At 44.3% G+C, this 24,152-nt stretch overlaps 1 protein-coding gene across 1 annotated transcript; it reads left to right on the top strand.

Moving 5' to 3' along the window:
* Nucleotides 1-4,729: 4,729 nt before the first annotated feature.
* RAB39B (RAB39B, member RAS oncogene family) lies at nucleotides 4,730-23,162 on the top strand. The gene is made up of 2 exons (XM_035101965.2): nucleotides 4,730-7,779; nucleotides 15,228-23,162. The coding sequence occupies exons 1-2, from the start codon at nucleotides 7,565-7,567 to the stop codon at nucleotides 15,652-15,654; spliced, it is 642 nt and encodes a 213-aa protein (XP_034957856.1). The 5' UTR covers nucleotides 4,730-7,564; the 3' UTR covers nucleotides 15,655-23,162.
* The last annotated feature ends 990 nt before the right edge of the window (nucleotides 23,163-24,152 follow it).

The following is a 24,152-nucleotide window of genomic DNA, read 5'->3' as shown; positions in this document are numbered from 1 at the left end:
ATTATTCTAGACTAAGATGTCAATGATTCAAAGGCGGTTTGCAGACAGCCTGTTTCTTCAGTGTTCACCTTTATCTTTATGCAGGGTAAGATTAGATATTTCTGGTAGTTTAATGAACATTCATTCTTATTTGTTTACAAATGATACTGCATCAAAGCAATCAAACCCACACTTCCCAGTGAATTTTCCCATCACTTTCCGTATCGCAAAAAAGCCTGAACTTTTCGGGAATCAGGTTTGTTACACAAGGTATCCCAATCAACTACAATTGAATTGATAGCATGTGATTGAATCTTGCCTGAAAGTAATGATAGACTGGAATTTTCCAAAGGCAGGCACTGACAATCCAAAGGCTGATTCACTGCCCTCCTCCTCTATCTTCCTGTGCCCCCACCCCAATGCTTCTATGCTTTTTAGTTTGTTATTTTAGCAAGTCCATTTATTCATTTCAACATTCATTCATTCATTCATTCCTTAGATTTTTATAATGATTATTCAGGGATAACGGAGAGAGGGGTTTTTGATGGCACCAATGCCAACCAATCTGTACTGTACATAGCTTGCTCCTGCTGCAAACTCAAACTTTTTTTTTTGCCTGAGCTCAAGCTTGAGAAGTGAAATAATTTCTTCTGAGCAAAATGCAGCAAATTAACTTTCAAAGCACCCCTGCCACCCAGTTACTGTATGCTTTCCATGTCTCATAAATTGCACAGAAATCACCATAGAGATCACAATCAATCACACTGAGATGGGAAACTTTGTGTAGCTCATAGCCCAGCACGACTCAAGCTGGTTGCTCTAAGAAACAGCTTTTTCTACTTAAGGTGATGTTGCTTAGCTGTACGGTTGTAATTTGTTAACAGAATTAGACCCAAAGTGCCTGGTTCATTTCCAGCTGGCAGTTCCTCCCTCAAATGATAAACTACTTTAATACAACAGGTAGGCCTTTGAAACAAGAGTTGTTTATAACGATGTATGACAAAGAGTTCCAAGAAACTAGGGTCTCAAGCTGTGTGCACATTACCATTTACTCTGACTCTAATGTGCTCCCACCACAGGTGTGTGGAGACAATTGCACATGACGTTAGCAACCATCCATATGTATCCTTTGGTTTCTTGGCAAATACTGGTTAGATGTGTTTTTCCACAGGCCAGCTGTCAAGTGATTTGAAAGTGTTGACTGTGGTTCAGCTGAGGTGGTGTGCATTTGAGACAGTTGTTGCACATGTGCAAACAACAGCTTCATTAAGGGCTTTTCTTTTTTTTTAAAAAAAAAAATATTTTTATTAATTTTCCAATTAAAACCAATTATATCACATTTCAATATTTCAAATTATACACATATATATATCAATCAAACCGAATGTTATGCCAAATCATCTAAATAATTTATTTTTGGGTTCCCATGCTTCAAGAAATTGGGAATTCCTCGCAACTGTCCACTGCCGTCTTATTTCTAAAGTTCAAATCGTCCTCCAAGCTCATAATATTCCAAATCTTCCCCTTACAGTCACCTAGATGTTTTCCACTTTCATCCGATTGTTCCTTCATTAAGGGCTTTTCGCCACAGAGCTTTCCCCGCAGAAACCCGGTCTTTAGAGCTGAAGTGCAACAAACGGCAATTTGGGTTTTCTGCAGATTCAGTGGTAAAAAGCAGGTTTTCACAGAGAACGCTCCAGAGCAGAGAGAGAGAGAGCGCTCGGACACAGAGCTCTAAAATGTGGACCATGCCTGGAAATTGCAGAGGAAAGATAAATGCAGATAAGCCCTGAATAGGAGTTTAGGGGGTTGCAGGCACAAGGGAGTCAAACTGGTGATATGCATTGACTGATGACATCCTCACCTCCTCTCTGGTGTGTACAGCAAAGTGTATATGAGACTTGAATCATGAAGGGGGTGGGGAAACAACATCCCTGTGTTTTAAGCCTCTAATGCATACAGACATGCCCACTTGAACTGATCATAGCTTTTATTACACCATGTGGTGGTTTTCATAAAATGCCAAGGATCAGCTTTCACGATTGCTTGCTTCTTAATTAAATTTCTGGCACTCAGAGAACAAAGGAAGGCTGGGGGTGGGGTGGGGTGGGAACTGCAGTTTCTAAGTGATCAGAAAACATGGGAGGATGCATAGTGTTTCAGTGCATGAAATAAATGCAAAGAATTATTTAAATCGGAAACAACTTGTCATGCAATTAGCAAAGTGTTAGGATGCACATACTGAATTCAGACCCCAAAGTTTTGCCTTTATATAAGCCTGTGTACAGTAATTTATAGACTTGTGGACTCCCATTTCCTTGGGTTCCCCAGGGGTGGCTGCTTTTCTGACCAAATAAAGTCACCTCAAACATCACAATGGGTGTGTATATTGAAGGAATTCACTACCTGCCCACTCCTGACATCACATGACAACAGGTACGGAGGAGGTGCAAACACTGCCGCAAAGCCATGATTGGGAGCCTCTGGGCAAGATCCAATGAAGCAGCTCCACCAACACAGGGACTTTTGACTGTGCAATGGAACTTGCCCCCTCTTTCTTCTGCCTGCACAACCCATGCCCTCCTAAATTTGTTCTAGGTTTCCCCCCACAGCCCTCTGGAGCAAATCTGAGGAGAGCATGGGGGCAAAAGGAGGAGAGGGAGAGGAAGTTATACGATGCAAGTACAAAGATTTTCATTAGTTGCATACCACAATTAAAAAAACACCTCTGTATAGTCCTTGGCAAGGGAGGCACATAGCAAGCCTTGCCGGGATCTGCTGCATTATAGAGTTCCTGGTCAAAAGCTAAACCCTGCCAAAAGCCAGGCTGCCCACTAGGCAGGGCCAGCCTGGGACATTTTGCCACTGAGATAATGGGTGGCCCAAGCTCACCCAATGGACTCTAAGGCTCAGTCCTGGCATGGTACTCTAACCCAGGAATAGCCAATATGTTGCCCTTCAGGTGAATTCTACACCACAAATTCCATCAATCCTGACCATGCTGGCTGATTGGAGTTGGAGTACAGCAACATACCATGCGGGTTACCACTGTCCTAACCACTACACCACATGGAAGGTCTTCTTACTCAGGCAACTGAGAATGCAACCATGGGGATTGTACTCCTGGATCTGCATTCATTTTGAAATTGGCTATTTTATTTAAGCAGAGGGACCTGACAGAGGGGGGAATTGAAGGAAAAACAGGGTCATGCCTGAGGATTTGAATCAATGCCACCTCCAAGTATGTAGAACTTTCCAGGGTCATTGTTGGCCTGTAAATACTCATCTCAAATCCTGTTGGCCTGTAATTGTTGGCCTGTAAATACTCATCTCAAATCATCTCTCACATTGTCTTTTACTTATCTTATCGAGGTGAAGATAATGCATTATTTATTCTTTTATGAGGTGTTGTCCTAGTCAAGCCTTAAAGTCCCTATGAGTATCTTCTATATTTGTGACCAACCAGATGGCAAGATATCTACCGTAAATGCTGTAATATCTTTTAGACCTGCTATGACTCCTTAGCTTGTCAACTTTAATACAATGATCAGTTCTACTCAGGTCATGATTTCTGCTGCTTAATGGTTAGTTGAATGTAATCTACATTTGACATACTGAGCAATTGATTGATTGATTGAAGTATGCAGAAATGTAATATATCCTGGTTTTCCTCCCCCCGCCCCTGTATGCAAAAATCCTTCTGCCCCAGCCCAGAAGAGGTAACTGCTAAATCTCCCAGTGCCTTAGATAGCAAAATCCATAATGAGATCATGTAATGAGATTTAACTATTGCCACTTAATCTTTAGATCTCTAATTCATGTAAGAGTGATCTGCTGAACTCTGTCTTATCAATTCTATAATCATGGTTAAATGCTGACACATAAATTTACAGGGCATGGCATGGCACTGAACAAACCTTCCTGGATATAGTTCAGATGGTACTTTTTACCTTTGTGTAAATGTTTTAAAATGTGTAGTGTTTTAAAATGATAATTTCTTATGTACTGTTTAAGTGTTCTCGTGATCATATGTAGAAACAACAACAACAAGTGGCTTACGATCTAAAGAAAGGCAAATTCCTAATGGGCCGAAAGTTCTTAAGGACTAGGTTCTTGAATTTAAAGTAAAATGTTTGTTTGTGTTCCCAAATGGCCACAGAAGACCTAAACAGCTTTGGGTGTGGGGTAGGTGGGTGTGTTTACTCTTTCTTCCTTACAGCTTTCATTGGACCAAACTGCAGTTATAATTACCCTGTACGATCTTGCGTGCTAGCTGCTGGAGGGGTAGGCCCAGCTCGAGCGAGCGAGCGGAGAGGGCACCTCCAGGGCCGTCCCTAGGCCTGGGCTGGGTGGCGCAAGGCGCCAGGGTGCCTGGCCATCAGGGGCACGGAAGGGGCGCAGAACTCAGCCTGGGGTCGCCTCCACTGAACAGCTGAGAGGCACGGCGGCCCCAGGCTTGCGCTCCCTGCACGTCTCCGGAGAGTGATCTGAAGCCGCTCAACAGCTGAGAGGCGCGGGGGAGGCAGCCCCAGGCTCGTGCTCCCCGTGCACCTCCGGAGCTTCGCACGGGGAGCGGGAGCCTGGGGCCGCCTCCGCTGAACAGCTGAGAGGCGCGGCGAGATGGCCCCAGCCTCACGCTCCCTGCCCGCCTCCGGAGCTTCACACAGGAAGTGGGAGCCTGGGGCCGCCTCCACTGTGCCTCTCAGCTGTTGAGCGGCTACAGCGGAGGCGGCCCCAGGCTTGCGCTCCCCGCGTGCCTCCGGATAGCGGCCTGAAGCCACTCAACAGCTGAGAGGTGCAGTGGAGGCAGCCCCAGGCAGCACCGGCGGGCGGCAGCGGGGGGGTGGACAGAATAGCCACGCCCCCTCCATTTTGGCGCCCTAGGCAGCTGCCTAGTTCGCCTTAATGGACGTGCCAGCCCTAAGTAGGGCTAAACTGCTTTATTAAAGGTTATAGACAAAGTCCAAAACTCTGCCACGCAGCTCATAAACTCAGAGCTGTTCATCTTTGCTTCCAGCCAGAACGAAAGCTAAAAGTGAAAGGGAAGAATAGAATACAAAAACATCACATGGTAAAGAAATATAACATACACTTCTTTTCCCAGACTGTGTGTGTGAAAACCAACAGACACATTACATGATGCTTCTTGCTGGAGCAGCAGAGGACATATACAAATCCTAACAGGAGGTAGACGATATATTGATTTCAAAAACAAACAAGCAGCAAATCTACAAGCACATAAAACATCTCTAAGGAGATAAAAACATCAGAATTAAAATTTGAAAACAGGTATTAAAAATATTAAAAGTAAAATCAATTTAATTTTAAAACTAATCTAATTTAATTTAACCAACACTAATGTTTCAAGCATGAGCTGAAATATGGCTTATAAAGAGCCTTATAGATGCCTCAGATAGATGGACCAGTGGTCAATCTCAGCATTGCCTACCTAATACTGGATAAAGGTTTCCAAACAAAATGGTAACACAGTCCTTTGCCTACAGGATTACAATCTACATTTTTATTTACCAGCCATTTTTAATGGTTATGTTTAATCTGCATTAAAGTTCTAGTCTGCAGTCCTATGCCCATTTACTTGGGAGTGAATTGAATGGTGAATTGAATGGTGAGGTATAGAGGCTGTGCTGTTGAAGGTTTATTGCTCGTTTTGCTAATTTGTTGTGGACATTGGTTTTGTTGTTTTATTTGTATCTGGTATGAATATTTTTTAGTATTTTTACCTATCTCGCAGTTCAACGTGCAGCACAGCCTTCTCAAATAAATTCAGCCATAAAAGTGGCCAGCAGAGTGGTTTGTGTCTTACTCAGCCCAGCGCCATTGAACTGCATGCTATTCCTATCTTGAGTGGGCAGTGCGTGGTTTAGTCACTCAATTATTATTAATTCTTCACCGGGCATAGTTGCCAGTCTCAGCCTCTGCTTTGCTCTCCGTGCCTCTTGATTCTCCGGAGCTGATCTCTTAGCAAATTGGTGGGGTTATATATATATATATATATATATATATATAGAGAGAGAGAGAGAGAGAGAGAGAGAGAGAGAGAGAGAGGGAGGGAGAGAGAGAGAGAGATCTTCTTTGTTGGGAGAGGTTGTCTGGGTTTATTTTTAAGGGCGCTTCACTTCTAAACAATGTGGTAATGGCAAAACCAACAATATCCTGCAGGCTCCTCTCTTCTGGACAGTACAGTAAGCTGCTGATGCCAATGATGAGTCAGACTGTTTGGTGCTGATGCTGCTGCCATTTCATCAGTTCTGTGATCTCGCCTGCATCTCTCCCCTTCGCTGCCCCTCCATCTTTGAAGCGCTGGGTATCTTTTTTTTCCGGGGGGGGGGGGCAGAACGCAAAGGAAGGTGGATGTTCTCTACTCTCTTGGAGGCAAACCAAATCCACCTGGTGCTAACCAGATGTCCTTGAGAAGCAACCCTCCTTCCTCCTGACATATTTCCGACGGAAAGCTTCAAGGTAACTGTCCTTCGCTCCCCTCTGCCTCGTAAAGAAGGCCCGGACGAGCTTGGAGCATCCGGCCTGCCTTAGGTGGAGGATGGAGCATCGTTTCAGGACAATATTCCTAAAAGCCTCCCTGCTGCAGCTCAAGGACCAGTTGCCTGGCGGATTACTGGGGGGGTGCTGAGACAGCAGCCGGGAGGTCGTCTTGATGACATCCTTTTGTGGGGGTTTGGGGTAAAAACAAAAAACCAAGAACTAAACAAGAACAGCAACCCACCACCACAGAAACCAAGGGCTTGAGAAAGAGGGGAGGAGGGGCGCGCGCGCGTGTTTTCTGTCATTGCAAACGGCAAGACCCCTTCCTTGGCAAAAACGAGAGGGGCGGCTCTTCGGCTGAGCGGTGTGACGGGCTGACGTTCAGAAAGGATGCGTTGTTACTGTCTTGCTTAAAAAGAAATGTGCTGCTTTGGGTCGAGGGAAGGGGAGAGAAGGCGCTAAAGTGAGGAGTCTCAGACCCCCTGACCTTTCCGTCCACTTTCAGCGGGAACATTTGTGAAGAGTGTGTGTGTGTGTGTGTGTGTGTGTGTAAGTGTGACACAGGTAACACCAGCCTAGTAGTCTACTCCACGTTCTGGAGGGTGCGACGCGTAGGACCTGCCCCACTTCCTCCTCCTCCAGAGAAGATCAACTGCGACAAGGACCGCGTCGCTTCCCCCTTTTTCTTCCCTGCTCGCTCGCTCTCCCAGGAGACGAGAAGAAGCCGCAAAAGGGGACGGAAGAGGAACGCCGCCCAGTGGCCGGTGCGTGCGCGCCGGCGCGCTCCTCAACTAGTCCTTGCTCTCCAACGCGGCGCCCCATCCGCCTTGCGGGCCGCCGGGAGCGCAGCCTCGAGTTGCTAGCGGTGGCGGGAGACCCTCTTCGGTCGGGTATGGAAGGCTTGCATTAGGCTCGCTCCTGCTTCCCTGCGCCAGGCTTGTGTTGTGCTCCTCGAAGGAAGACGCTGCGCCTCCGGCATCCGCGTGGTTGGTCTCTCCGGGGGCGAAGACGCAGCGGCGGCGGCACCGACACCACCACCACCAAGCGCCGGCTCCGGAGCTACCCAGTCTGGGGAAGGTGGAGCATGGAGGCCATTTGGCTCTACCAGTTCCGCCTGATCGTCATCGGGGACTCCACCGTGGGCAAATCCTGCCTCATCCGCCGCTTCACCGAAGGGCGCTTCGCCCAAGTCTCCGACCCCACCGTGGGCGTGGATTTCTTCTCCCGCCTGGTGGAGATCGAGCCAGGCAAAAGAATCAAGCTGCAGATCTGGGACACCGCCGGACAGGAGAGATTCAGGTGAGGAGGAGCCACTTTTGAGGATGGGGCTTGGGAGCCGGGGGGGGGGCATGTCGTGTGCGGACGGAGGGCGAGTGGCAGGTCGGCGCGGCGGAGGCTTCAACTGCGCCCCGAGTTCTTTCCCTTTTACCCGCCGCCACCGCCACCATCATAAAACATCTTTGCTCTTCTGCAAAACAGCCTTGATTGTGAAGTATGGTGGAAGACTCGGACGGTTGGGTGGCGATTCGATTTTGCTTTGTCGTTGAAGATGGAGGAGTCAGAGTAGGAGGGAAGAAGAGACCTTGGGGTGGGGTCCGGGTTCCAAGTGGGATCTCACAGCAGGTCACACACACAACAACACCCAGCTTCCTCCCCTCCCTCACCCCTATCCTCCTAACAGCTGTTCATTGAATTCTGAAGGGAGCCAGAAGCACAACAAAGGCTGCTGAGGAGTGCCCCTCCTCTCAAAGAAACATAAGAAGCAGCCTTCTACCGAGCCAGAATATTGGTCCATTTGGCTCCATGTTGTCCACACTGACTGGCAGTGGTTCTCCATGGTTTCAGGCAGGGGTCTCTCCCAGCTCTACCTGCAGAGCTTGGGGTCTTCTGGTAGCTCTGCTGCTGAGCTCCAGCCCTTCCCTTCCCTTCCCTCTCCATCCTCCGCGTCTGGGCTGATACTGCAGAGGTTTTGTACTAGATTTCTTCAAGAAAACTTTCCCACAGTGCAGATTTGTAGGCCACAAGCAACCATCTTGGACAGGAAGAAAGAGACACTGGCCTTAACAGTTTCTCAGGATCTGGCCTCCCTGTCCCACCTGCCTAAGTAAGGGTCTCCTAATATAAAGAGAGAGGAAAACCAGGCCACTGTGGATCTCATATGCAGGCTTTCCACATGCGTCAAGGAGCTTTGATGCAGTGGTGCCTTCAAACAGAAGATTTCCTTCTCTGTGTGCCTTCCCAAGTGGTACAGCCCCATCTCTTGAGAGTACTGTACCACATGCCTCTAAAAACATCTAGGTCCATTCTTAATAGACACCAGGTTTGGGGAACATCTGGCTTTCCAGCTGCCACTGGACTACAGCTCCCGCCAGCCAGTGGATGGGGGTGATGGGACTTGTAGTTCAGCAAGTCCTGGAGGGCCAAAGGTTTCCCCACACCTGATATGCACATACATGAGCTACTCATTGAACAAGGCCTTGAAGGTGTAACGACTTCAGAAATTGTGTCACCTGGAGGACTTTGTGGATTGTGGTCACTTTCCTCCCCACAACACCCTTGCTAAACTACTTGAGTATCAGAGCTATGTCAAGAGCAGGCAGCCAAACACCGAACTGGCTTGAGGGAGCAACATGTGATTTGCAGACTAAATGTTGCCCAGTCAGCAGATACCCCTCCTGTCCTTTTTCCTGCCCCATGATTGAAAAATGTGTTTATGAGGGACAAAGCAACCCTCTCTCACTAAAATAGCACTTCTCCACCCATTTCTGACCCTACATGAAGGAAGGAAGGAAACTCTGCACCATCTCGTTTTTCCATGCCCCCTCCCCAATAAACCTGGGTATGGATGTATAATTGCTTTTGTATACGTGGTGTCTCCATTCCCTTAGGTGAAAGCAAGCTACTGTATTTTTCTGTGATAATAACATGCCCCTGTGTATAAGGCACCCTTTATTTTGGGGGACACAAAATTAAGAAAATGGGGGGAGATTGTCCTTGTGTATAAGACTACCCCCCCCTTTTAAACATTTTTAGTAAAAACAAACAAACCCAAAAAACACCTAGTCTTATACACGGAAAAGTTCAGTAATTCTTTATTACATTTGTTTCCCACATTTCCTCCAAGGAGTTCTAAGCCAGTTCTGTCCTCTCATCCATTTAATCCACCCAGCAACCCAACAAGGTAGGCTAGCCTGAGAAAATGATTAGCCCAAAGTTACGCAATGAGTTTCATGGCTGTGTGGGGATTTGAACAGCACATTGGCCTCCAGGGTCGGGTTTTTAGTGCCTACAAAACTAATAAACCTTCAGTTTAATATATCTTGTGACTTTGTAACACTGCTGCATTCAGACATTGTGATAAGCTATTTATTATGCTGGGAACGAGTCTCTCACAGGCTTGCGTGCTTCCCCTCCATTCCTGGCATGGCCTTGAGGAGGAATTTAGGAATTTTGCTTGCTCTCTACACATGAGCTACATTTGGACAAGGATGAAGCCAATCTCCAGTTGCTACATGAGAAAGAATGGTTTTGTTTGACCAGAGATTCAGCTGCAGGATGCTTAATTAGACTGTTTCCATTTAGAATCACCAAGGGTTCAATTCCTTTTTAAAAAAATTAAAAAAACAAGTCCCATTCTTCCAATTCACTTTAGTTATGGAAACAGATGGAAATTCAAGAAAATGAGTTCAGAAATATATTTTTATTTTGTTTGGTTCATTCATCATTCATTTCTGTTGGGATCATGGGAGCCAACTCCTAGGGTCCAAGGTCCCTTCACACACACCCCAATGAAATATTTAAGGGTGCTGGCGCTTCCCAAAGATGGTGGGCATTGCCATTCAAATGGTGTGTGTGTGCCGTGTCATGTGATCAATTAAGTGGGGTGGCACTTACCTGCCCTCCATATTTTATTCAAGTTGGCCCCCCTGGTTAGGATGAAATATAGAAAACAGCCTGGGGGGGGAATAGTACAGGTCAGAGAAAGGTTATAGAGAAGGATGGGGACAGAGAGCGGGGAAACGGAAAGATATATATATTAGCAAATCTGATGCTTAAGGTGGGTGAGGTGAAGGGGTGCCAGAATGCCTGAAAATTGCATGACATTAGGATGAAAAACGCAGAAGTAAGAAGCAGCAGAAGACCAACTAGGTCTCCCATTGAAATAAATGAGGGGGGGGAATAGAAAAGCAGAAAAGTAGTGCAATTGAACTGAATGCTGAAAAACATAAAGGATAAAGAATAAAAATGTTGTTTCCCTGCTCCCCCAGAAACCACATGACATGTTTTGACCATTTCAGCTGTGCTGCTGGTCTTAAAGATGTTCTCTTGAGTCACCTTCCTCTTGGACCCTGATTTCCAGTCTTGGGCTGTCCCATTATTATTTGATTTAAATCTCGTGGTTTCCAGTTGCAGTGCATAGCTCTCTAGTGTACTTAGTCTGGATCATATCAAAGGCCTATCCAGTCCAGCTTCCTGGTTCCTATGGCAGCCAACCAGATGCATCTGGGAAGCCTCCAAGCACAGACTGAAGGCAAGCACCCAGTATCCCCAGTAGACAACACTAAGTGCCATAGTGCTGGGAACCTGGAAGTTGTAAAGAGCCATCTTGGCTATACTTATCGTTCATCGACTTATCTAACCCACTTAATGCAGAGGTTTTCAACATTTTTCAGTCCAAAGCTCCCTTGACCAGCTACATTCTTTCTGTGGCACCCCTGTGGGGCTCAGGAGCCTGGTTATGTCACCCCTTGCCCACAGAGCTGGCAGCTTCTCACCCTTTTTGGAACACCCTCCCTTGTGGAGTGTTCTCTCAGCCTCTCTCCTCTCCCATCTCCTTGGGAGTCCCCCGGGAAGCTGCTGTTGCCCCTCCCTGCCCCAAAGAGAGGTGCCTCCTCACACTGTCCCACAGGGGCTTGGGACATGTCTGTCCATTCCCAACAGCAAGGTTTGGTGGACTGGCTGGCTGGGCTCCCTCACCCACTTGCTTGCTTACTCTGAGGCTACCTCAGATCCTGGCAACCAGCACCCCCGGGCCAGCCTCAGAGGCACCATTCACCTGGGGAGCTTGTAGCCAAGGCTGCTGCAACCAACAGCTGTGCAAGCCTTTGGGCTGTACAAGCAGAGACACGAAAGGGTATTATTATTATTATTATTATTATTATTATTATTATTATTATTATTATACCACTCTATACCCATAGGTCTCAGGGTGGTTAACAGAACAAAATCAACATAAAATGCATAATATATACAGTATAATCAAAATAAAATCAACAACCCAATAACACCCCTCCCCCCAAAAAGAGCCACATGTTAAAAGGGCATAGGATGTCAATCAGATCAACCAAAGGCCTAGTTAAAAGGGAATGTTTTTGCCTGGCACCTAAAGGTGTATAATGAAGGTGAACTTCCCTGGGGAGAGCATTCCACAGATGGGGAGCAACTGCAGAAAAGGCCTGTTCTCATGTTGCCACCCTCCGGACCTCTCAAGGATGATCTCAGGGTCCAGGTAGGTTAATATAAAAAGAGAGAGTCCTTGAGGTATTGAGGTCCTGAGCCACTTAAGGCTTTATAGGTCAAACCCAACACTTTTAATTGGGCCCATGAAACTAATGGGTAGCCAGGGCAGCCGGACCAGGATCGGCGTAATATGTTCAAACTGTCCTGCTCCGGTGAGCAACCTGGCTGCTGAATTCTGCACTAGCTGAAGATTCTGATTCATCTTCAGCTGCAGCCCTACACATAACACATAGCAGTAATCTAACCATGAGGTTATCAGAGCATGGACAACAGTAGTTAGGATATCTCTGTCCAGATAGGGGTGTAGCTGAGCCACCAGCTGAAGCTGGTGGAAAGCACTCTGGGCCACTGAGGCCACTTGAGCCTTGAGCGACAGCAAAGGATCCAGGAGGACCCCCCCCCCAAGCTACAAACCTGCTCCTTCAGAGGAAGTGTAACCCCATCAAGAGCAGGCGACTTCCCACCCATCTGATCTAGGGAACCACCCATAAACAGTGCCTCAGTCTTCTCTGGATTGAGCTTCAGTTTGTTGGCTCTCATCCAGTCCATTTTTGAGGCAAGACACTGGTCCAGCACTTCCACTGCATCACCAGCAGTTGTAAAGGAGAAATAGAGCTGAGTGTCATCAGCATACTGCTGACAATGTACTCCGAACCTCCAGATAACCTCACCCAGCAGTTTCATGTAGAATTTATACAACGCTGGGGATACGGTAGGACTGAGCCCTGCGGAACCCCACATTGAAGGTTCCACTGGGCTTAAAAGGAACACCCTCCGGGAACGACCACCCAAGTAGGACTGGAACCACCCCAAAGTGGTGCCACCCACCCCTAGTTTGGACAATTGCTCCAGAAGGATACTATGGTCAATGGTATCAAAAGCCACTGAGAGGTCAAGAAGAATTAACAAGGACATGTTTCCCTTGTCTCTCTCAACAGAGGTCATCATACAGGTGACCAAGGCAGTTTCTGTGCCAAAACTGGGCCTAAACTCCGATTGAAATGGATCCAGAAAATCAGCTTCTTCCAAAAGCACCTGGATCTAGTCTGTGATCACTCGCTCTAGAACCTACCCAGGAAAGGGAGGTTAGCAACTGACTGGTAGTTAGTTAGGCATCAGAGGGAAGGAAAGAAGGTCTGAGGCCAGTTTTGCCTGGGGGACCCCTGACCATCATTCAAGGCACCCCACGGCACACTGGTTGAAAACCATTGCCTTGCTTAAAGCCATCACTCCATCATGTGGCAGCAGGTTTCACAAACTACTTGTGTACTAAATGAAAAAAATAAGAACATAAGGAGCATTCTGCTCCAGCCCCTCCCCCCCCCCAGTGCACTCCGAGCACTGTTGGAACTACAGCTCCCATCATCACTCAGCATTGGCCATGATGGCTGGGGCTATTGGGAGCTGAAGTGCAGCAACATCCAGAGAGCTCTAGATAATTGAAGGCTCATGAAAAGCAATGTTTCCCTGACCAGAATACAATTTCTGCATGCAAAAGGGCACCTTTGGATGTCTCCTTAGATTCATAGAGATGTGTGGAACCTAGGAGTCTATTGAGTGTTCTATATACACCCTTCACTTGCCAATTCCTAAAACCTAGCCAACCTCTGTACACCACATGCAGTGAGGGGGGTGGAGGGGTATGCATTGTCAAGAGTTTTGCTTTACAAATACCTCCAAATGACTCTGGTCTCTCCATATATTTTGAGGATGACTTGAACTAGCAGACTCTTGGCCCATCAGTTTAGTGGAAGCAGAACCAAGACTTTGTTGCCCTGTTTAGGCCTATGGCAGAATCTAGTGACAAAGGTATGTGCATCTCATGCAGAAGGTCCCAGGTTCAATCTCTAGGTAGGGCTGGAGAAAGACTCTTGCTTGAAACCTTCAAGAGACACTGCTACTCAGTGTGAACTACCGGTATACTGAGGCAGGTGGACTGGTGGTCAGCCATGATATAATGCAGCAGCTTCTGGAGCACCAGGCTTCCCATCTCCACTCACTGGGTCACCTTGAGTCTGTCACGGTCTCCTAGCCTAACTTACCTCACAAGGTTGTTAATGAGGATAAAGAAGAGGGCAAGATTCATTTTTTTTCTGCTCCTTAGAGGGTGGGTGGAATGTAAATGCAGTTAACACCATTGCACCCCCAACACAAGTAAATAAAAGCAAGAAGATCCCTCACATGTAGAAATCTAGTATGTCAGGGAAAAGGGAAATATTATATGGGGTGGGCACTGAGTAATTAGACCTTTCGCTAGTTAAACAATCTCTGGCATTTTAAACCATAACAGGGACAGCTTCATACCTGCAACTTGGAGTGTCATAGCCCAGACAGAATTACCATGTGATTCTGCAAACACATATAAATTGCATCTGTACAGCCATTCCTTCTCTTCCCTCCAGCCCAATACACACATTGTATGTTACAGCCCACATGTTACCCAAGCAAATGGTCCAATTTCTGTAGTGAGGGTATACTCCCCAATTGTACACCCTATTTGGGGCGTTGCTGGTTTGAAATTGATCACCAATTACTGGTCCTCTTTCTCTTCACCTGTTCAGCTGAGATTTCATAAATGAGGAATGCTACTTAGGAAAATCTGGGGTATTTTTTACTTTGCAAAATAGTAGATGTGGCCTGCACAGGGGAGGCTTGGGACAGATGAAAAGTAAAACAAAAAAAGTGGTTATAGAGGGAATGAAACAGTCACATTTTCCAATGTCTTATGGAAACAGTGACATTGGAATGGAATCCAGCCACTTTCTAGAATAAAATTTCTAGACTGTCCATTGAATGATAAAAGTACTAGCCACCGCAAACCCAGTGTTGCTCTTGATTTTTTATTTTTTATTTTTACAAAAAATCAGTACAGTTCTGAAAGGTTCAGTAAGCCTTCTTGATTCTATATTGTATTCAAACATAGACGAAAACCTTAGTCTTAGCAACCACCATGTAACTTTTGGACATGATTTCTTAAGAGGTGTCCAGATTCATAATGCACAAACAACTTTCCAGATGGTGTAAGAGAAAAAGATGGTGGGGCAGAGAATCTTTGTGTTGTCTTGTACAAACCCCCTTTATTTTGCTGTGTAGCACAAAAGGGCAGTGTTCTGGGTGGATTTGCACCTAACTGGCTATTTCAGATGCACAAAACTAGCCTTTGCCACCAGCGTTTAACTCTTGAAAATGATTCTCATTTCCTTCCTTGGGCTGCTGCTCTCTTCCAGATCAATTACCAAAGCCTACTACAGGAACTCAGTTGGCGGTCTGCTCCTCTTTGACATTACAAACCGCAGGTCCTTCCAGAATGTTCACGAGTGGCTAGAGGAGACCAAAGCGCACGTCCAGCCTTACCAGATTGTGTTCGTTTTGGTGGGCCACAAATGCGACCTAGACACTCAGCGGCAAGTCACCCGGCACGAAGCTGAAAAACTGGCCCTTGCTTATGGCATGAAGTACATTGAAACCTCTGCCCGGGATGCCATTAATGTGGAGAAAGCTTTCACCGACCTGACTCGAGACATATATGAGCTTGTTAAGAGAGGCGAAATTACTATCCAGGAGGGCTGGGAAGGGGTGAAGAGTGGGTTTGTCCCAAACGTAGTCCACTCCTCGGAAGAGGTGGTGAAATCAGACAGGAGATGTCTGTGCTAATTGCTTAATGAAAGCAAGGAAAGATTATTGCTGAACTTTACTAACCAAAACATACCCTGCTATACAAACTTGTCGTGTGACAGAAGAGAATGTGACAGTAGTATGGCAAGTACCAATGCCTGGTGCTTTGAACCTCTGAAGAATAGAATCGTGAAGGGCTGTAACCCCCCGTTATGTAGGAATGAACCCAGATGCATGCTTATATTGTAGGAGATGGGGTAATGTTAAGAGCAGAAAAGATCCGATAGGGGTAGTAAATATCAGGGAAATTTACAAACCCTGTTTTAAATAAATCTGTCATTCAGTGCTTTGTGTTGAAGCCTATTAATATGAAACATATTCAGAGGAGGAGGAGAGACAGAAATCTTGGCTTATTATTCTATATTTTTAGGAAGATTAAAACATAACATGGTTGCCATTCTTTTTACGAGAACTTGATGGTTAACACAAAGAGGAAAGCATATTTTGCAGAAGGGGCAAATGCTTTCATGCCTATAATATTGCTGCAGTATAATCCAACTCTCTTTAAAAGGAAAGGGTTAGATCACTCTTGTTAAAATGCAGTGCAGTGAATAGAACTGTTAAAATGTGGTGCAATGAATAGAACACAGACTGGTGTTTTCCTGATCAAGTCAGACTTGGTGGTTCCAATTCCAGTAATTTGACAGACCAAACGTTTGTGCTACTTCTTCAGTTATTGAACTGGAAATGCTCCCCATTTCTGAATTGGCTGTAAAATCTGTTATCAGCAATGGTGAAATTCTCAGCCATATGCAATCATTAAATGGGAAATTATTTTATCCTAATTCAGGGGGGGATGCAGCCCTCCCACCAGTAGCAAGCTGCAGTGGGCAATTTTGGGTCATTTTAAATACAAACTTCTTGCAAATAAGGCTGGGGAGAAGCAGGACTCATCAAAATGGAGAGCACAGACTTTTCCCAAAGAGCAGGAAGTGGGGGTGTTCTTTGTTTTGTTTTGTGGGGTGAATTTTTTTTGGAAAACAAGTTCAAAAGGACTATCTGAAGCTGAAGAGGTGAACAGCAGGAGAGAGAGAACTAAGGAAGAGGGTGTGTGGGTAGGAAACCCACAGGAAAGCGGTCAGAAGCGCAAGAAGGAACGTTTTTTACTTTGAAAGTAGGACTGGATAAAATGCTGGCCTACAACGCTTCAAGTGGGCCTTTGTTTCAGGGTAAACTTCTTGAGTTCTGAATTAAGAAAGCAAGCAGTCCAAATGAATTAAGGTAAGCAATAACAGCCACCCTGAATACCTAGGAAGAAATTAATGTGTTGGCAAGATACACAGTGATATTCATATGTGCAAAGAAAGGATGCTTAATGTGTATAATGGTCTAGATAGATATTAAGATGGAACAAGCCTGGAAGCAGGAAGGGGGAGAGAGTGGGGGAGGAGAGAGAGAGAGAGAGAACATCTGGAGAGCACCAGGTTGGGGAAGAATGTGGTATAACAATTATTTTGAATGAAGTTAATCTATACCTTCACATGCATTTCCACACTTGATCATAGCTTTCAACTTTTCCCTTTTCTCGTGAGGAATCCTATTCGGAATAAGGGAATTTCCCTTAAAAAAAGGGGGAAAGTTGACAGCTATGCACTTTATACTTACAGAAGATCCTTTTAAGAGAACTGCCCACATCATTACTTTGTAAAGATGCAGGCAGAACTATATTAGGTGAGTTTGAACTGGAAACAGAATTTTAAGTTTGGCACAACAAAGGTCATATTAGGGGTAATGCTAATATTGGTGTCTTTATTTTCAATAATTAATTGGGTAACTAGCCTTGTAATAAACACCACTAATATCCACCTTGAGACAGGGAGAAAAAGTGGGCGAGGGGCAGTTTGAAAAAGCCCCCCCCCCAACAAAAATCAAGAGTGTGTGTATAGGTGTGTCTGTATACATGCACACATATTTTCAGAGGGGTGATGTTTTTCAAACTAGCCCTCATCTACTTTTATATACATTGGCCCATATAATATTTTGCTTCTCATCAAGTGGTAATAATAATTACACAAATAGTCACATGACATTCACTGCCAGCCAGGCTTTTGCACACTTGCAACAGCAATGGGATATGAACAGCATTTAATCTTGAGCCAAAAATATATAGCTAAAAACAACCCCCAATTAATCTAGTCCATCCTGACTTCCACTTTCATTGGAGTTAAGGAGAAATGTTTTGCCCAACCCATACAGATATTACAAAGCAAGAATGCAATAGGTGAGGGAAGGGAGCCCCAGACAATATCAAAGGAAAATTCTTATATTTTTCTGGGCTTGACATTAGGGTTGAACCCAGGTATCAAAAGAGTTTCGAAGTTAACACCCTAGCAAACTCTGGCTCAAATTCAGCTGCATTGGGATTAGAGAGACATACAGGCTCGGAGTGGGGGGCAAGATGGAAGAAAACTGGGGCTGTCACCCAATTAAAGTTGTTTTAGTCAATTTTATGAATTTTCATTGCATGGATTTCCAGAGATGCCTTGCTTAAATGCTGTTACTGCAAAAAAAGCAGTGTATCTTGTGACACCTTATAGAATGATTGAATGAAGGTATGTCACTTTTTAAAGTGTCACAGAACTCTGTGCTGTTTCAATTACAAGTTTCTAAAGTTTTCTAAAGAAAAAAGCATATTCTTTTTAGATTGGGGTGGCCCTCCGCATGCTGTTGGACTTCAAATCTCATTAGATCAGCCAGCATGGCCAATGATTATGGATGATGATCTAAACTTACAACTGACCCTTATAGTGAATGGGAGAAACTGAGCTCAGTGAATGTACCATAAATGCTTTAGACTAGAGCAGGGATGAGGGACCTATGGCCCTCCACATATTGGTCATGGATGATGGGAGTTGTGGTCCAACAACATCTGGAAGCCCAAAGATGCCAATATCCTTGTTTTAGATATAATGCACAGTAGTTTTAGAGAATGGACAGCAGGCATCATGGTTCTTCTGAAATGGTACTTTCCATCTATAAAAGAGCTTGCATTAGAAATTATTATAAGATTAAATGACTACGCAATTAATTAGGGGCTCCTTTTTAGTTGATCAAAAAGCTTTTATAATCAATTAATCTAAGCAGTTGACTTAACTGTTGCAGCCCTCTAGAAAAAACCAGTATCAGTTACCGGTAATACTGAAGTTATATCATAAACATTGTAACCAAGTCTAATTAAAAACTTCCAATTTTCTGTCCTACCATAACTGAATTGAATATATTCCATGTTTTATTTTAGATTGCTAAATTGACATGTTCATTTCATTCCAGGCATGTTCATTTTCAAACTTTTCATCTTAAAACACAAGTTTTCCTTTTCTGTATGATAATATTGTGGTCTTTCATACTATTTATAACCCAAATAAGATACTGTTACTGCTTCTTCTTGTTTAACCAAAGTCTTGGTGGTTCCTATTTTCAATTCTAAAAAAACCCAAATATACCTAACATCTTAAGAGTGCAGCACCTTGCAACTTTTATCGCTTACCTTGACTATATCTTTGTGATTATTTCTTTTAGTACAGCAAAACAATTTATACTTTTTAACTTCATAAATATGCTGCACAGAACTAATTCATATGATAGCTTTTAAAACCTTGGATGAATCAGGAAAGGGAAAAGATAGTACATCTTCAACCCAGCGCATAGTTAAAACTATGAAATTCGTTCTCACAAGACGTCGTAGTGGCCACTCTTTGGAAGGCTTCTAAAGGGGAGAAGACTATCAATGGCTACTAGCTATGGCTACTAGCTATGACAGTTGTGTTCTGCCCCAGCATACGAGTTGCTGGGAGTCAAAAGTGGGCTCAGTGCTGTTGCACACGAGTGCTGCTTGTGGAATTCCCATTGTGGCCCTTTTCTTGCTACTGAGAGAACAGGATGTTAGACTAGATGGGGCCATAGGCCTGATCCAACAGGGCTCTCCTTACATTCTTATGTAAATTCTACACAACATACTTAATGCAAATATATTGGCTCAAATCCAAAGAAAGTTAGCCATGATACTCAAGGACTGGTTTAAATTAACAAGGCATAAATTAGTCACAACGGCACTTGTCCTGTTGAGTTCAGAGCAGCACATTTAACTTCCTCTGGATTTGGGTCATTCGGACTCATTCCATTGAATCCATTATGATGACAACATGTTTATTTGAATTGGTACCAGCTTTCTGAAGTTGCAGAAAGAGGGCTCTCCTAACATCCCTTTAACCGGAGAAAAGTAAGAGCATAAGGGCTTCTGTATGCCAAGAATGACCTCTCCCCTTCACGTACTGATGGTACAAACCTAAGTGTGGCTACTAAGAAGCAAGGCCAATTGCATTCTTAGGGACTCTCTCCCTGGTGTGTTTAGGACTGCAACCTTAATGTATTAAAATTTAGGTTTCATAAGCAAATCAGCATTGGATACATTTCAGTTCTACTCAACCTTCAAAAAGCATTCAAATACTATTACCCTTCATGGCTTCAAACCTTTTAAGACATTTTGTATCTCTGTAAGGGACATGATAAAAAAATCTTACTCATCAATTAATCTTCTAATTAATCTTACTCTTTATTTATCCAAAGTCATTCTAGTGTAGTGAGAAAATATTTTTAACAGCAAATAAATACCCCAGGAAAAGCTATAGATTTACTTCTGCATTGTCATTAATTTACCAAGCATTGTTCTTTACCCCAGATTCAGGTATTCAGTTGGCTTTAAAAATGAATTCAGGATTAAACATTCTGCATAATAACCAATATTGCTCACAACGAACCCATTGAAATTAAGGGACCTGCTCTGAGTAGGACCAACATTTGCTACAATTCTCTATTTATAAAACATTTATATGCTGATTTTTGGCTCTAAACTTTTTTGGACTGCCCTCTTAACTGCAAAAATACAATTGAATCCAAAAGAAAGCAACTAGCATGAAGAATTCCAGCATCATTTTACGTCAGGATCCATAGACTAGCATACTGGCAAATTTCATTTCCCCTCAGTGCATTTACTGGTGTTTTTTTTACCAAAATAGATATAGTTCAACTGCTGCCTGCCTCAATAAATACATTTTAAATACATAGAGGGAATAAAGTTTGGTCATATTTGGACTCTTTGATTTATAATGTATACTGCATTAGAGTTACAAAAGAAAGTAAAATGTATAGGAAATTTGACTGAAGACCTTTAAACGTAAAATAATTCTGATCGAAACTCATGATGTAATCTCTTTCTAATGCCGTATATTTTTAGGCAACTTATATAAATGATCATCTGGGGAGGGGGACTTCCTCCTATACAAATAAAAGTGGGGTTTGACTTTGTAAAATGAAAAACCTCATCTTTTTCTTGACTTGTTTTAGCATTTTGACTACTGCAAGATACACTGGAGGGTAATACTTTTTTAAAAAAAAGGCATTTTCTTTCATTTTCATTCTCTGGCAAAGACACACAAAATAAAAACAAGCCTGTTGGTAAACTCACAATCTCAGTCTGCATGCTGGATTAAAAGGAAAAAAAAACTCTCAGTACCTCCAGATTAAAATTATACTGTACACTTTCCCTAGCTTTCTGTTATATGCACTGTAATGAAATGTGACAAAAAAAACCTGCTGTATTTAGCTGTGTGTGAATGAAAACTATGCTTGTATCTAGCAAAATGGTTAATGTGATTATGTGACATTCAAAACTTGTAAAGGAAAATCCGTGTTTTTATTCCCTCTGCTGTTCCCCACCCCACCCCATCAAACATCTGTATACAGCAACCATGGTGGTAAAAACCCAGTACGGAGTAGATTAATAATAAACATACACACTGTTTTAACAGAATCCACTGGTGTTTTTAAGGTGCAGATATGAACAAGGTCTGTCTCCCACTATCCTGGGCATTTTCAAACTTGTATTCTTGTACAAATCCACAATGAACAGTTTATTCTATAGAGCCAGGATGGGAAATAGTCCATTTGAATCATTGCCAAGGCAATGTATTGTGAACTACAGGGAAATCGCTAATTCCTGTATTGCACACAGCTGACATTTTAACTGAAATCAAGCAAATTATGACCTAGGAATTGCTGGTAGATTGGACTGCTGCTCTTCTGCATTGTCATTTGTGCAAGCTGCAGTTAAACTTTTGAAAATCCAGCCATGGAAAACATTTGCTGACAAATGTACATCCTGCCGGAAAAACATCCAGCATCCACATCCATGCATCCTTGCAGTGCCTGTTGCCACACTCTAGCTGCCCCCCTTCCATTAAAAAAAGGCTTCTTGCTTTTAACGCCCAACTGACACAGGAACACTAATGGGCCCTGTGGGAAATAAAGCTAGAGTAGGCAGTGGCAGGGTGGAGGCAGGATCTTCCTAGCTTTCCACAATGTCTCAGAGCAATGATGTATTGAGAGAACTGCAGGACAAATGGTGGTTAGACTCAGTAGGCCTGGTACAGCTCAGAGCAGAAACACAATTGGATAAAAGGAACCAGAAGGCACTTTGCACACAGACCCTTTAATCCTGGCCGTGGTCACAGCTGGTGAAGGTGAGGATTAAAGATAACGTTCTATAGCGTGGTGTTTCTAGGAACCAAAAAAGTGTCCATCTGCTCAGCAATGCTGCCAACTGGATGGTGGATGGTGGACGGACATTGGTCATGTTCCAGTCTTAGCCTGATATATCCCTGCAAGATCATGGATTTAAAACAGAGGCAGTCAACTATGATGCTCTTCAGATGTTGCTTGACTCAAACTTCCAGCAACCGCAGCTAGTAAGGGCATTGGCCAGGGAGTGATGGGAGTTGTAGTCCACCAAAAAGACAAGAGTTGTCACCTGATTATAGAATCTTGAGTCAATTAGTTATATTTGTATGTAGGAGAAAATAGTTCTTGAAGCAATAAACATATTTTCTGTTCTTATGGTTATGTACATGTATCCTCTTGAGAATACATTGCTTCCTATGAGAAGGATCAGGAAATGGCAACTAAAATGATCGAGGCATGGAAGTACGTAAATATGAGGAAATGTTCCAACAGTTGGAGCTGTTTGCTTTAGAAAAAAGGAGAGTAAATTGAGGGATGGAGAATGATGAATGTTTATAGAATTATTCAGGGCTAGAGGGAACATTGCTGTCGTGTAATAGTGGAAGATTCAAGACAGTGCATGGCTGGAAGTGTTGAGTTTGCACCCATGATGTGTAGTAATGGCCACTAACTTGTATGACTTTAAAAATTGTTCTAATAAAAATTCATGAAGGATATCTGGTTACTAGGCATGTAGGGGACCCCTGTGAGCATTGGATGCTGGACTAGGTAGGCCTTTGGCATGAGCCAGCAACTCTTCTCTTATGATGAAACTTCAGAAAGGATGTCACATCATTTGCCACAAGATCTTGTGCTGGGATGACCATGTGTGCATGACTGAATTTGTAAGCACCTAACGGTAAAGGGATGGTACGCAGGTGGTGCTGTGGGTTAAACCACAGAGCCTAGGGCTTGCCGATCAGAAGGTTGGCGGTTCGAATCCCTGCAACGGAGTGAGCTCCCGTTGCTCGGTCCGAGCTCCTGCCAACCTAGCAGTTCGAAAGCACATCAGGGGTCCCTTTAAGGGGTCCCTTTACGTGACCGACTCGGATTGTGGCACTCATCTCGCACTATTGGCCGAGGGAGCCGGCGTACAGCTTCCAGGTCATGTGGCCAGCATGACAAAGCCGCTTCTGGTGAACCAGAGCAGCGCACGGAAACGCCGTTTACCTTCCTGCTGGAGCGGTACCTATTTATCTACTTGCACTTTGACGTGCTTTCAAACTGCTAGGTTGGCAGGAGCTGGGACCAAGCAACGGGAGCTCACCCCGTCACAGGGATTTGAACCGCCAACCTTCTGATCGGCAAGCCCTAGGCTCTGTGGTTTAACCTACCTCTTCCTTTAAACTGCAGGGATTTGAGCCCCAGAATTATTGCAGTCCTGGGGCAATGCACTGGAAGTTTGGTGTTACAGCAACTTGCTGAAGCACAGTCTTAGAAAAGGAATTTCTTCTCTGGACTATTATCGCCTAAGAGGGTGCTTGCCACACACACACACAAATATATATACAGTACCAACTTTATTTTGTGGAGCTCAAGATAGGCTATGTGAGGGGATTTCCCATCCAGGAAGTGACCAGCTCTCAGACTGTCTTTACTCAGACCCATTCTGAAGCATTTTAACAGTGGGCTTTCAACTGGCTGAGGTGTATAGTGAGGTGGGATTGCTGCTACCATACAGCCGTTCTGGCTACAAATCATGCCTAGGATAGCAAAGGGCTCTCAGCTCTTTCAAAGACACCACAGCTCTTCTCAGTCCCTCATGCTGCATCATGGCTAGACACAATCAAGAGTTCTTGAGTTCACTGAGTAGCAGTGTTAGGCCACCGTGGAATACCCAGAAACTGCAGGTTTGGGGAAATAAAGGGAGACATTCACAGGCAGAGATCCATAGAATTACTTTAAGCCATCCCCAAGTTGTG

Source organism: Zootoca vivipara, chromosome Z (genome assembly GCF_963506605.1).
Source record: "Zootoca vivipara chromosome Z, rZooViv1.1, whole genome shotgun sequence".
NCBI classification, from domain to species: Eukaryota; Metazoa; Chordata; class Lepidosauria; order Squamata; family Lacertidae; genus Zootoca; species Zootoca vivipara.
The sequence above is the reverse complement of the archived record's forward strand: the minus strand, read 5'-3'. Positions and strand labels throughout refer to the sequence as shown.

Excerpts from the sequence above, each read along its gene's own strand:
- RAB39B (XM_035101965.2), top strand. The coding sequence starts at position 7,565 with ATGGAGGCCATTTGGCTCTACCAGTTCCGCCTGATCGTCATCGGGGAC. Across the intron at positions 7,780-15,227 it reads GCCGGACAGGAGAGATTCAG|ATCAATTACCAAAGCCTACT; the intron begins GTGAGGAGGAGC and ends GCTCTCTTCCAG.